This window comes from Nymphalis io, chromosome 22 (assembly GCF_905147045.1).
Source record: "Nymphalis io chromosome 22, ilAglIoxx1.1, whole genome shotgun sequence".
In the NCBI taxonomy this organism is placed as follows: domain Eukaryota; kingdom Metazoa; phylum Arthropoda; class Insecta; order Lepidoptera; family Nymphalidae; genus Nymphalis; species Nymphalis io.
Genome location: NC_065909.1, coordinates 763,998 through 778,072, shown reverse-complemented (window position 1 = coordinate 778,072; position 14,075 = coordinate 763,998). Strand labels below are relative to the sequence as shown.

Here is a 14,075-nt window from a genome sequence, read left to right as displayed (position 1 = left end):
GCTCGATTAGAATATTTTGGTCATTTCCAGGATTAAATCTTACGGCGTATTACCTTGAGCTAACGCTACAGATATTAAAACTGTTTTTAGTTAACAAAAAATGCTGTCCAGTCTGTTTTCTGTAATATGCCGTACTCTGTGGAGATCTATATTTTATTCGCATTCCTAAAGCCAAGACGAATTGTCAATGTAAATAAAAAGGTACGGTCTTATATCGCTATCCGCTGGTTATATTGACAAAATAGTTAATCGTAACCTTGTACTTATAATAAGTAACAGGATCGATGTAACTGTTTATATCGAACCCCCATGGAGAGTTCCTGTTAGTAATTGATTAGATCAATTATACATTGACGGGCCGGCTGAGAGACGTTTCCTCTCCTCGATATGGGCATACGAGTTGATTGAATGAGATCCAAGAAAGTCGACTAGCGGGAGTGTGTCGCGACGTGGTGACGGCTAAACGCTCTCGATATGACTTAGCTAAGCTGTATTATTTAATTTTATGAAGGCAGACCAGCCAATATATTACTCGATAAGCGGCATTTCGCCCAAAACCGTTGGCACTGTAGAGAGTAGAAACATCCAAGAGGTTATATTTCTAGTACTTGTTCAATCACCATTGAAACTGGACCCTGGAAGACAAAGTATTGGTGTAAGGCGATAGAATAGCTGAGTGGTACCCAGGCGGATGATCCTGCACTAAATACTACCTAGGTTTGCGATTATTTGCAATAACCGTAGAGTTCATGAAACGTGTTCATATATGTTATAAGTGTTTGCCAAAACCTGTTTGGTTGACATAACCAGATAAGATATTTACTTCAATATCAATCTTGTTCTGGCTAATAATAACTACTAAACATCGCTTCTGACAACAGTTTTTAGTTAGAGTGGGGAAACACTATATAAACACAATAATGACAAAATAGCAATAGACATTTTATATTTATATATATTTAGGCACCAAATATTATTTCCAAAATGTTATCTTTAAAAAAGTAATTAAAAGATCAAGATATACATTAAAACCATATAACAGTTACGCGAAGACTTCGTTTTTCCTAATAAAGAAAGTAATAAAAAACGAATTCATATAACTCTTGACCGACTATAAAAAGCGGTCAGAATTTTTAAGTAATCGCTGCAAAACTGGTCGAAGAGGAAGACAAACCCATTTAAAGACACAAAAAGCTGTGATCTTTTTGGATGTACGAACATTTCCAAACTGGTTTACGTTTGAAATTTGCTGCGACCGTTGATAAACTTCTCTTTTTCTTGCATGTATGTTTGTTGATTGTTTCTGTTCACAACAATTTAAATATTTATGTCTCACATCGATGGAAAAAAACCCTTTCCAATATTAGGATTACCAATACGCTAATTTTGATATATCAATTATATCATCTATCTATTTATATAAAAATAATAGTCTGACTAACTTACTGGCATATCAACGCACTAGCCATACTGGGGCTACCACATTGAAAATTTAGATACGAGTTCCATTACTAGGTGAGCACTAAGAAAAAATTTTTGAAAATATAACTCCTTAGGTTCGTATAAAAGTCATAAATTTTTGAAAGTAATCAGTAATTCTGACGCGAGCAAAGCCGTGGGTAAAAAGCTGATAAACCACGTGACAATTGAAATTAGTAAATTAAATTTATTATAATAAGCAAAATGTTTGTTTTACCTCGACTTTATAATTTTATATACTTGTCGTGATATTGTATTGGCCTATATGCGGTTTTAAAAGGAAGGTAAAAATCCACCGAGCCGATAATATTTTATCTCGGTGATGTGCAGTCAGCGTTTAACGTTCTTAAAAGCGTCTATCTAATTAGAAGAGGTCAGCTGAATGCAAAATGTCACGTTCCAGTATTCGACCCAGAGACCTTTACACTGTCACACGTCGATCACAATGAAGAAAATACGATATATTTATAATATTATGTAAATTTGTATCTTAAATGAGAAAAACATTTGATAAACATCTTAATGTTGGATGAGAAAATAAAATACCATCGATTCAACCGATTTAGTAAATTTATTATAATCTACATTTTGAATTTATAAATAAAAAGTATTATAAATAATATACCAATTCTACAAAATTCTATATATATAATTCCTAAACAGCGAAAAGAAAGAAGTTTATTAAATGGAAAGAATTAAAGAGACAATATTCTAAAGTTCTTTGTCCGGAAACATTCGTGGTAACTTAAACGACCAACGGCTTACAAAACATTACCGCAGAAATAATTTTTCAGATAAAAGAACGATGAATGAACTTCCTAATGTTACAGAAATGATGGCCTTATAAACGTGACATAGAGACTTTTTAGTAAAACACTGATTTATCTCTTTCTGTCATTATTGATTTGACATTCGAAAGAAAAAGACAGCATAGTCTAACTACTCTTCCGCTAAACAACGTTTATAAGTTAGGCTTCGCAAAGCTTCTATTACTATATAGTATTTATATTTTTAAATTGATATTAAGTTTTTTCGCCGTTTTTTAATGCATTGCATGCATTAATATCCCTTGGTTTGATACCAAATGCATTCAAGAACATTTTTCTGAATCAACCATATGACCAGTTCAATATACAGTTGAGTTGATCACAAGACGCTAAATATTATTTATGGACGCAACATGAAACAGAAATAAGCACGAAATGTTTATGATTTATAGTATCTGGTTACTTACAACAAAGTAACAGCCTGCAAATGTCCCACTGCTGGGCTAAGGCCTCCTCTCCCTTTTTGAGGAGAAGGTTTGTAGCTTATTCCACCACGCTGCTCCAATGCGGGTTGGTAGAATACACATGTGACATAATTTCAATGAAATTAGACACATGCAGGTTTCCTCACGATGTTTTCCTTCACCGAAAAGCAAGAGATGAATTATAAACAGAAATTAAGCACATGAAAATTCAAAGGTGTTTGCCCGGGTTTGAACCCACGTTCATTGGTTTAAGATTCACGCGTTCTTATCACTGAGCCATCTCAACAAGTCATCCGTTAATTCGATTGCATCTGACATTACATCGACGTGAAAGACCAAAAAAAAAAACGTCTTCCATTAACATCAAAATATAATTTATTCAAGTAGGCCCTTATGAGCACTTTTGATTTGTCAAGTTACAGGATTAAATTGAAAGCTACCATCGGCTGGGAATGTACATCATACCGAGAAGAACCATCAAAAAAGTCACTAGTTACCCTTTTTCTCCAATGAAATACGCAGTCAACTGGTTTATGTATAACATTGTGTGTAATTTTAGTTGCAAACTCGAACTCAACAGGCATTACGACATTTTCTAAGTGTGGAGCAACTGCTGCCGCCCTTTCCTCTGTATTAAGTTTTAGTATTATAAGGAGCAATATTTTAAACTATTATAAAATCTAATAGAGGATAGATAAGACTTCTCCCTGTGAGACAAAGGTGTTCTAAAGAACATACATATGCATGAATGTGATTTATAATACAGGCAAGCTTCACTGACCTTTCAGGTGCTTAATTTACGTTTATATTATGGGATATTTATCGCGTGCTTTACGGTAAAGGAAAGATAGTGGACGAAGGTACCAATCTTCTCCTTAAGAGATCAAAGGCTATTACTTGACTAGGTTATTAAAGACAATACGTTAAAGATAAACCATCTCTAAATCTACCATCCCGATTGCTTAATACTACTTGTGATAAAATGTAACAAAAATGCCGTAACTCACAATAGAATATAAAAAAGCTATTAAACGTCCAAGAATAAAAAAGTACCCTTTTCAAGTCACCATGGAATCGTTAACTTTATGTAATTACGAAGACAACAATGGAGCTTGTGGTAGCAACCTTGAGAGGTTCAACTATAGGAAACAGTGACATCGGTCAACTTTAAAAACGATGAGAAAATGTATGTACACTGATAAATGCTACTGGGTAACTTTATTACTTTGTAACTTTGGGGTCCGAACCCAGTTTTCAAATTTTAAATAAACATTTGAAAAAAGTATTCTTGTAACATTTTGATGACTTTTCCATTAACGAGCTGCTAAGCTTTCGTGTACACGTAAAGGTTTCCTGGAGGTGTTTTCCATCACCACCACTATATAAAACAACATTATCAGTGATGCCGGCCTGGATTTGAAATTACGACCTTTGTCACGTTTAATTCCATTTGGAAATAAATTGGGAATATCACAAATACATATACATTAATCCTGTACACTGAGGTCAAGGAGAAATCGCTGTTCAAAATCTTGTAATCTAACAAGTCTGGTTTCATTTACAAGCTCTCTATAACCTCACTTTATTTACAAGGATTTAAATTAATTATTTACGCTTGTACAACATGTTATAATAGTTTGCATTAATTCGTTAAAATGAGACTTTCGAGTTGAATGTTTTAACTTAATTTTTATTTAATTGGCTGTAAATAATTTGATTATAATTTCATAATATAATGTTGCATACCAGAATTAACTGGATATTTATAATTATAATTTATAGTATTATAGTATAGATAGGAGAACGAGCATATGGGCCGCCTAATGGTAAATGGTCAACGCCCATAGACATTGGCATTGTAAGAAATGTTAAGCATCGTTTACATCGCCAATGCGCCACCAACCTTGGGAACTAAGATGTTATGTCCCTTGTGCCTGTAATTACACTGGCTCACTCACCCTTCAAACCGGAATACAATAATACTAATTACTACTGGTTTGCGGTAGAATATCTGATGAGTGGGAGGTACCTGCCAAAACGAGCTTGCACAAAGCCCTACCACTTAATTTATAAAGCAATAAGTTTGTATATTATTGCAGAAGTAAATAGTAAATAATAGCTTTCCACGCGGCTTATTTCAGTTGTAATCTTTTCTTTACTACCTCCTGGGTTTAATGGCTAGCTTATAGGACTATATATCCCGAGGTCCTAGAATTAAACCCCGAGTCAGAACAATAAAAATTATTTACTGATCATTTTTACTGCTAAGAAATTATTTGCGAACTTTGGAAGTGCCGAGCCTCGATAAGTATGTAAAGCCATTGGTGCTGCTTGTGAAACCCATCGGATTACGAGGGTGAGGGAATACTTAGTTACCTATGTTTTCGCAAACACTTGAGCAGTATAATATCATTCGCTGTTGGGAATGGACACCATATCTGTGGTCGTGATCGTTCAGGAGTACATCTTCATCATCGTGTGACAAAAAAAAACAAATTTAAACAAACAAAATCTTTCACATTTACGTGTCTGGTATAACCACGAAACAGTTTCAATCATACTATCATAGTATTCCTTGGACAAAAAATTAAAATACCAAACAGAAGGCTGTGCTTGAATAACAAAAATAAACAAATCCATCAATGGCGTACTTACGCGGTCATGTTTGCTCACATATTGAATTTTTTGCTCAGCAGATAAGGATAATGACACTTTGATAAATATATATCATTGATTTATTAATGTATTTCAATGCAAGGTGTGTCAGGTGATAAGTGCATTAGTTTTTTTTTTTCTTTACAATTTACTTTTTATATTGAAATGGAATAAGTGTGAGACCGGGAAATATATTTTATTGAATCTTTATATAGAATATTAGTTTTATTGAAACATGTATATAATATACATTTATTTATTTAGTTAGACATATTAACATCCTGTGATGATGTCCCACTGCTGGGCTAAAGCCTCCTCTCCTTTTTTAATGAGAAGGTTGTATTTAGAAATTTGTTATTTATATTATACAATCTACTATGCATATGTTTGACTACCTTTCTATGTAAGCTCCAACCTCACTACACCCGAGGTTGCTTGCAAGAGATCGCTGATAGTGATAATGCAGCCTGTTCTTGAAATTTTATTTTATATTTTCCGTAAAACTTATTATTTTTATAATCGAGTGCAATAAAGTTTTTATTACGATTATGTTGTATTTTATTTCCAATGCTAAAGTAAGTCTCACATCGCGATCATACCTTTTTATTTTGTTATACCAACTACACTTATATTTATTATATTTTATATTATATATTTTATTATATTATATACTACACTTATATTACATCCCTCCAGCCAGGTGGACCGATGACGTTAAAAAGGTGGCGGGCACCAACTGGATGCAGAAGGCGGAGGACAGGGAGCTTTGTCGCACCTTGGCAGAGGCCTATGTTCAGCAGTGGACAATGATTGGCTGTTGATTGATTGATTGATTTAACTGCACTTTACTCGTGGTAGATCTTTGTGAAAGCCTATCCAGACGATAGGTGCAAGCCCATCATCAAATACTCTCCCGAAAAACAGCAACGCTTTGATTATGTTCCGGTATGAAGGGTGATAGAGTCATTGATAGGCACAAGTAACATAACTTAGTACTTAAGGGCTGGTTAATATTTCTTACAGCGCCAATGTCTTTTGTCCATAATAGTGGTCTATGGTCTATAATGACCACTTTTATCATGAAATAGGAGATGACTGATAAAAATACTATAATACATAAATCAATCAGTAAATATATGTACATCGCAAACATTTAAGATGTACATTCGTATTTCAATAAGAAGCTCGGAGATCGAGACGTAACACTTAGGAGTTCTTTCACACAACACAGATATATATATAATACATAAAAAACGAAATCTATAATTTACTTCTCGTGAAAACGAATTTAGAGTAAGTCTATTTTCTGACACGCTGCCCCGGTTACGATTTCGATCATCCAACATTTTATCGTCGTATAAACACCGCCATTAGCAAAATAAACAAACGTATACACTGATCGTAACGATTCCTTGTAACTATAAATAATTATAACACTAATCCTATAACTCTGGATATGGGATGGAAGCTGAGTTATAGATTACTGGTTTTCCTATTAAAAATCTTGTACATAACCTTTCTTCCTCTTTTTTTAGGTTTTATTTACGAACAGGTGGTAGCGACCCACCTGCTTACATCAGTGAATGTCTGGCACCATTGCACATTTGCAGAACCAGAGGAACTGCCAATATGTTACTGGTCTTTAAGGTGTTTGTTTATACGCCACTTAAATTGTCATATTTTGTAATTATTGGAGAACATAGTAAGTTGGTTCTGTAGTCAAAAAGATAAATTTGGATCTGCAATCAGAAATCTTAAATCCATTATCATATTCTTTGACATAATCTTACTGACCATACTTCAATGACATCATGTTTGTTATAAAGCTTCTTGACTTCAAATCGATTACTTTATATTGAATATCTTTAAATATAAATTGTTGAAAGCTGAACTAAGTTCAAAAGGTACATTCATTAATGTCTATCAATTGTATAATAGTAACATTTCTTTTAATTCCTCATTAATGATAAAACTGTACCATTAGGCAACAAGCTTATCCAAGTGATCCGATCCAGACTGATCTTCCGACAAGACATTTTAAATAGATTATAATATAATCGAATTAACCTCACAAATTAAATATATATGAATGAAAAAAAATGTACTGATCAATACATTTGGATACAAAAGCTTATTGATGACATCAGGGAGACTAAAATGGTCTATGATCAATGATGAAGTGATGTCATTTGGTCCGTTCTAGTTAAAAGGTTGAGGCTAAAGGCAAGGTCCAAATTGCAAGGTCCTTTCGAATAAAAAATATAATATGCATAACATGATAATGATCTTATATTTTTTTTAATATTTTTTATATTAAGCCGGTATTTAAAAATTCTCAATTTACACAGTTATATAAAAACATATATTATTTAAATAAATTACATGTATGATAACTGCTGCTATGATAACAAAAAAAAACTTAAATTAACAATTTTACAAGTGTTTATTTTTCTTTTTTAGACCTTAGTGGAAAGATTAAAAATGTTTTAAAGGTCATAGCTACAGATGATAAAAAAAATAATAAGTCACTTCATTAACTTATTATGTTACAAAGAATATTGTATTTTTCTCTATTTATTACAGTAAAAAATATTAAATAATATTTTTGTTAAAACATGGTAACATATTTTAATTTGTTATATTACACTCATTAGGTTGGTTTTTATGTTAAAAATAATTATACATTAATTATTATGCACTAGCGACAGGTTCATAATAGCTATGGTCATTAATGGCACTAACTTTGAACTACAAGCTAAGTTACACTTGCTTTAAATAGTATCTAAGTAATTTTAACACTTGAAAGTTAATTTAAAGAATTAAATAAAGTGCATTTTTTATTAGATTGATATTTTATTAAAATATAACTAAATGTAGACATATTTATAGAACATTCTTATCGGATAGTAGGTACTTTACCTACAATTATTTACAGTTACACGTCGCGAAGTCAATCATGGCTTACGTTGTGGCCCAGTAGTACTACTATAACAAAAGTGGGACAACGCCGCGCCCAGCCCTAACCATCGCCCGTTCAACGTATTTCCGAGAAATTCCAATACGAAAAAAAAATACAAGACGTACAATCACACACAACAATCTATGCATTTAAGAAAACCAAACAGTTTACTATTTTAAGTAGAAAATACATACTAACAAAAGCCGAACCAAGAAACGGCTCTTGTTATTAATTCGCCGCTTTTATTTAAAAAAAAAAAAAATTAGCACTGACCTGTTAATTAACAAGATCCCATTAAAGGGCGATTCAGAATACGCGAAGATGTCCAAGTCTTAACTGTGCCGTATTTTAGCACGTAAACATGAGTTGTAGATGTAGTTACAATTAAAGGAAGAACTGGTTATTTATCACTTACACCACGAATCCACCTTTAGAACTCACAAGCACAAACACTGTTTAGTAACGTATATCAGTTTATATGATAAAAGTTTTTAGCGACTTTTTACCGAGAATATTATTTTCATTCATCGCAAGGTGAAATCATTCGAGACGAGTGGCAGTTACGTTGCCCAACCGAAGAAACTACGATTTTACGGGGCGCGGGCGCGGGAAGAAGGGTAGCTCGCGTCATCCGCCATATTGAAAGATTACGTCATCGCTTAACAATGCTAATTGCCAATCGAAAAATATTCGAACCATGAAAGAAATATTTAAACCAAAAACCGTTGGTCCTAAAGAATGTTTAGGTAATTTGAAAAAAATCATTAGAATTAAAAAAGTTAATGTAACTGTAATAATTAAAAAACAATAAAGACATTAAATTCTTACAATTTTCATAAATAATTGATTGTGTAATGAAGTATTTAACAATGATATCTTTATCATTTGACGTTAATAGTTTGACATGGTTTTAGTAAAAAATTAAAAATTCAATCCCGCTTAAACTATAATGCCTGACAACTCATAATTTGCCAGATATCATCTTATGTGTCTTAACCCGTCATAATTTAATATAAAAAAAAACTTTAACATAAAGTTAAAGAGACTAACAATATGAAAATGATTAGTCATTGTCTAGAATCTAGATGATTATTAGGAGGTTGGACCAATAACAGTCATGATTTTTAGATATTTAAATTTTCAATGTAAATAATTCATTAGTTTTTCACTAAAAAAACTCTAAAATATTTAATTTTTCAAATATTTTTGAACCGGGCAACTCTACAGGTTTGTGATAATTGTTATAGAAAAAAAATACTCTTTGCTTGTCAATTTGTCATTTTATCATTGTCAAATTTTCTATATATTTTGTTTGGTTGATTGTTCATAAATCTTAAATTTAAATGATACAATTATTACAATTTTATCATTAGTTGTCTTAATTTTGAAGCGTATGAGTAATTAAATAAGTTTTAACTGTGTTATCCGTTTTTAAATCTTATTATGCAAGGTAATTCTTTTAGTTTTCATATCGTTTTCTGTTAACATAATCCTTTGTTTTCATAAATAAAATTCTTATCTTTATTAAACAGACACTAGGCCTGAACTATACGAAGAGGTGAAGCTATATAGAAATGCAAGGGAACGAGAAAAGTAAGAAAAGTTAATTCTTAAATAATATTTTAGCTTAGAAAAGTTATTGCCGAATAATAAATAATTTATCAATCTTTAATTGCTCGTAAGTGTAACTAGAAGCCGAGAGGGCCCAATGGTTAGATGTATCGAAACGTGAGTGTTTCAACCGGAGCAAAAATTTTTTACAACCACTGAATGCTTTCTAAAATCGTTTTCTCATGAATAATTTCGAATCTTAATAATTTATTTGTATTTGGTCTTTGGTTGTGTCTAACTTTAATTAATTTTAAGTACTTATTTTATAATTTTAACTAAATTTTGTTAAAAATGTTAGGTTACTTCTGAGCCCGCAGCCTCTCGAACTGGGGGCCCCATTCAATAGGGGGCCCATATAATTTTATAGCCCTATAGTTATGCCACTGCTTAATTGTTACATGTTGCTTTCAGGCATGACAATATGGCTGAGTTATATGCAGTGGTTAGCACACTTCAACATCTTGAAAAGGCATATATGAGGGACTGTGTCCGTGCTCAAGAGTACACTGCAGCTTGTAGCCGATTGCTTGTGCAGTACAGAGTCGCCTTTAAGCAGGTGCAGGGTGATGAGTTTCCAACAATTGAGTCCTTTGTCACTAAATTTAGGGTAAGTTGGAAGTTAAAATTTTTCCTTATTAATTATCAATTATATCATTCAATATATGAATCATGCTACTCCTAATGACAACATTAGTTTTTTTTTTAAATACTAATTAATTTAGTATTTATATATTACAGCTTGACTGCCCAGCAGCTTTAGAGAGGATAAGAGAAAATAAACCAAACCTAATCAAAGATGACAAAGGCAACACCAACAAGTACATCGCTGAAATTGTTTCTGTAAGTATATTAATATTAAAGCAATACTTTGCTTTATTCAGGTTTAAACGGTATCCACCAGGTAAGAACAGAGCATAGAATCATCATCACGGACACAGTAAAGAGTGGTTTATATTTCTCACAGTGCTTAAAAGCCATCAGATAATCACATACAATCATGTTTTTTTATCCTGTATGAACATCACCTAATACTAACTCCAAGCTTTTTTATCATTTATATAATCATGTACAGTATAATAAGCGTTATCTATAAAAAAATTAACACAAGTTTTAAGTTTAGTTTTTGTTAAATTTTCCGCAGACCGAAATTATATTATTAAATGGCATACTCTGCCCCAGGAAGGACGTATTAACTTTGTTAAGTCGAAAGCTTGGTGAAAAAATCATAATATACTCTGTCGATAGCAATACTTAGTATGGTTGCATTTCGGTTTAAAGAATGACTAAGAGAGAGTAACCACAGACACAAGGGACCCAACATCTCAGTTCCCAAAAAAGGCGGCGCATTGATGTGCGTAATATTTCTTACAGCGCCAATTTATATGGTCGATGGTGACCATTTGCCATCAGTTGGTCCATATACTTGTTCTCATAACTGTTTTATAAAATAAAAAAAAATACATACTTTCAATATGTTGATAAAATAAAATCCCTCGAGAATGACTACCATGATGTCAAGTCTTTAGTTAAAGTATGATTAATTTAATAATTCATTCCGTAGCTATACATCACACTCATGGACAAGCTGCGCCTAGAGCTGCGTGCAATGGATATGATACAGCCAGAGTTGCGTGATCTCAAGGACACGATGGATCGCCTTGCCATGCTGCCCGAGGACTTTGAAGGAAAACTCAAGGTAACTAGTGCTATTGTAATTAGTGTCTTGGACATTGTATAGTGTATCTTTAATTAATCATCCACGTAGCCTTTTGAAAGTCACAGGTTCGATTCTGTCCCCTTGGAGTATAGTCATCCCCACTCCTGACGTAAATATTATAACTTAATGCTAACTTATTATATTTTTATTCTTAAATATAATATATTGTATTTTATATAATCTTTACTAATATTATAAAGGCGAAAGTGAGTCTGTTTGTTCAAGCGATAATGATGAAATTTTGCATATACTTTGTTAGGAGTACAGAAAAGTATAAAGGGTACCTAATACCTCCTTCCCACTCAACAAGTTTTCACAGTTTATTATTCTCAGGAACCCACAACTCAGGTTTCTTAATGTAATCCTTTAATATTATATTATAGGTACAAGAATGGCTGGACAAGTTAACAGAGATGTCTGCTTCGGATGAACTCTCAGAGAGTCAAGTTCGGCAGCTCGTGTTTGACCTGGAAACTTCATATGGAGCCTTTAATAAATTCCTTCACAAGGATTAATAAGGTATTAAACAATTATTTACTTAATCTTGAGTCTGTAAAGTACACACAGCTTAACAGTTTTATACCTGTCTTATATCTTATAGTACTTTGAAAAGATGTATTAATTAATGGACCAAAATGTTGATATGAAAATTATTATGCAACAAATAGCAGCTCTTATTATTATTATTATTATTAAATATTTAAAACGACTTGGCCTCTTTAATAAAAATAAATATCATTAGAATATCAGGAGACATGTTAAATTTTTTTTGATGTAAGTTAAGGGTAATCCCCAAATAATGTTACTCAATACAGTCAAAAGTCAACAAGTACATTCGGATACTTGTATCATATATATTTAAAATGTACGGGTGTGTTCAGTTTTATTAAAAAAAAATCACACGTTTTCGTAGCATTATTAAAAAAAATTTATAAAGCCCATTCAATTTAGTAGTATTATGTTTTTATATCTATATTATTAAGCTTAAAAACTTTTTGTAATCCGATTTGAAAACCCGTCCGGCCAAACAAATGCCAGTGTACATATGGGCAGTGTTGACCACTCACCATCAGGAACCCCGTTTGCAAATTATATATCATGTTGGTTTGTTAGTCTATGGTTATAATATATGTAACAAAGTATAAAAAATACTGTCGAGATGGCCCAGTGGTAAGAACGCGTGAATCTTAACCGATGATCGTGGGTTCAAACCCGGGCAAGCACCACTGAATTATCATGTGCTTAATATGTGATTATAATTCATCACGTGCTTTACCGTGAAAGAAAACATCGTGAGGAAACCTGCATGTGTCTAATTTCACGGAAATTCTGCCACATGTGTATTCCACCAACCCGCACTGGAGCAGCATGGTGGAATAAGCTCCAAACCTTCTCCTCAAAAAGGGAGAGGAGGCCTTCGGCCCAGCGGTGGGATATTCACAGGCTGTTACAGATTACGGATTACGGATAAAAAAATAACGTCTCTTAGCTATTGATTTTTTTTTTCAGGAATAAAAAAAGCATTTTCGCGCCACGGAAACCATCTTGTTTTCTGTAATTATTATATAGGTACTCTCATCTCATATAAACTTATTATAATAAGACATAATATATATAAGATTTATTAATGTTAAAATGTAATTATTACCAATAAATCTTAAAAAATAATTTGTTTTTTATTTTATTTAATTAATAATTGTGGATTATAAAAACATTTTCGTTTCAACCATGTTTTGATAGGAACGAACTTTTGGCGCGAAAACTAGATGAAATACCCTAAAAATATATTGTTGAAAAATTTATTTACGCCATTGCCTGCTTCTTATGTCTGTGACAATACTCAAAATACCTCAGAATCAAAAATTTTCAAACAAAACAACAACTTCTTAATATAAACGTATGCAATTACACTTTTTAAAAAGTGTGCGTTATTATATTAAACAAATTTCTTATGTTGTTTTATGAAAACATTTCTCAATAAAAAAATTAATAATTTAAAAAAAAAATTGTTTACATGTATAAATAAAGAAATATAATTAAAAATCAATGCCTTATGACGTGTATTTGATAAATATTATAATTAGGAACTGAAAGTCAATAAAAACCGAATTACAACGATACGCAATTTTGATACGTTATATCATTTCAATGTCTTCTAGAGCATTTCTTTCTGGTGTCTTGTAGAACAGTTTATCTATTGCAAGTACCAGTCTTCACATTAATTAGCTGTTATGTAAATGTTACATTTTACTTTGTAAGCTTTTTGTGAAGAAAATAAATAAATATATTATTATTATTATTAATGTAATAACCATCAAAGCCAATATCGCTTATTACTTTACGCTACATTACGGTTACATTTGACGTTTGTGTACGGCAGTAAGTTTCTCGGTTTAAATGAA

General features: G+C 32.1%; 2 protein-coding genes across 5 annotated transcripts in view; one reads left to right on the top strand and one right to left on the bottom strand.

Moving 5' to 3' along the window:
* LOC126777017 (protein 4.1 homolog) overlaps positions 1-8,932 on the bottom strand; it is an 85,088-nt gene extending 76,156 nt beyond the window's left edge. For all 4 annotated transcript variants that reach the window (XM_050499834.1, XM_050499836.1, XM_050499837.1 and 1 more), the window contains exon 1: positions 8,619-8,932. The gene's annotated coding sequence lies outside the window, so the exon portion shown is untranslated. The remainder of the gene's footprint in view (positions 1-8,618) is intronic.
* A 686-nt stretch (positions 8,933-9,618) lies between these two features.
* LOC126777114 (vacuolar protein sorting-associated protein 28 homolog) lies at positions 9,619-13,341 on the top strand. The gene is made up of 7 exons (XM_050500010.1): positions 9,619-9,795; positions 9,878-9,938; positions 10,368-10,563; positions 10,695-10,796; positions 11,518-11,652; positions 12,057-12,192; positions 13,183-13,341. Exons 1-6 carry the CDS (start codon positions 9,789-9,791, stop codon positions 12,186-12,188), a joined length of 633 nt encoding a protein of 210 aa, XP_050355967.1. The 5' UTR covers positions 9,619-9,788; the 3' UTR covers positions 12,189-12,192; positions 13,183-13,341.
* The last annotated feature ends 734 nt before the right edge of the window (positions 13,342-14,075 follow it).

Coding starts and splice junctions, on each gene's coding strand:
- LOC126777114 (XM_050500010.1), top strand. Junction 9,939..10,367: donor AATGCAAGGGAACGAGAAAA/GTAAGAAAAGTT, acceptor TGTTGCTTTCAG/GCATGACAATATGGCTGAGT. Junction 10,797..11,517: donor ACATCGCTGAAATTGTTTCT/GTAAGTATATTA, acceptor TTCATTCCGTAG/CTATACATCACACTCATGGA.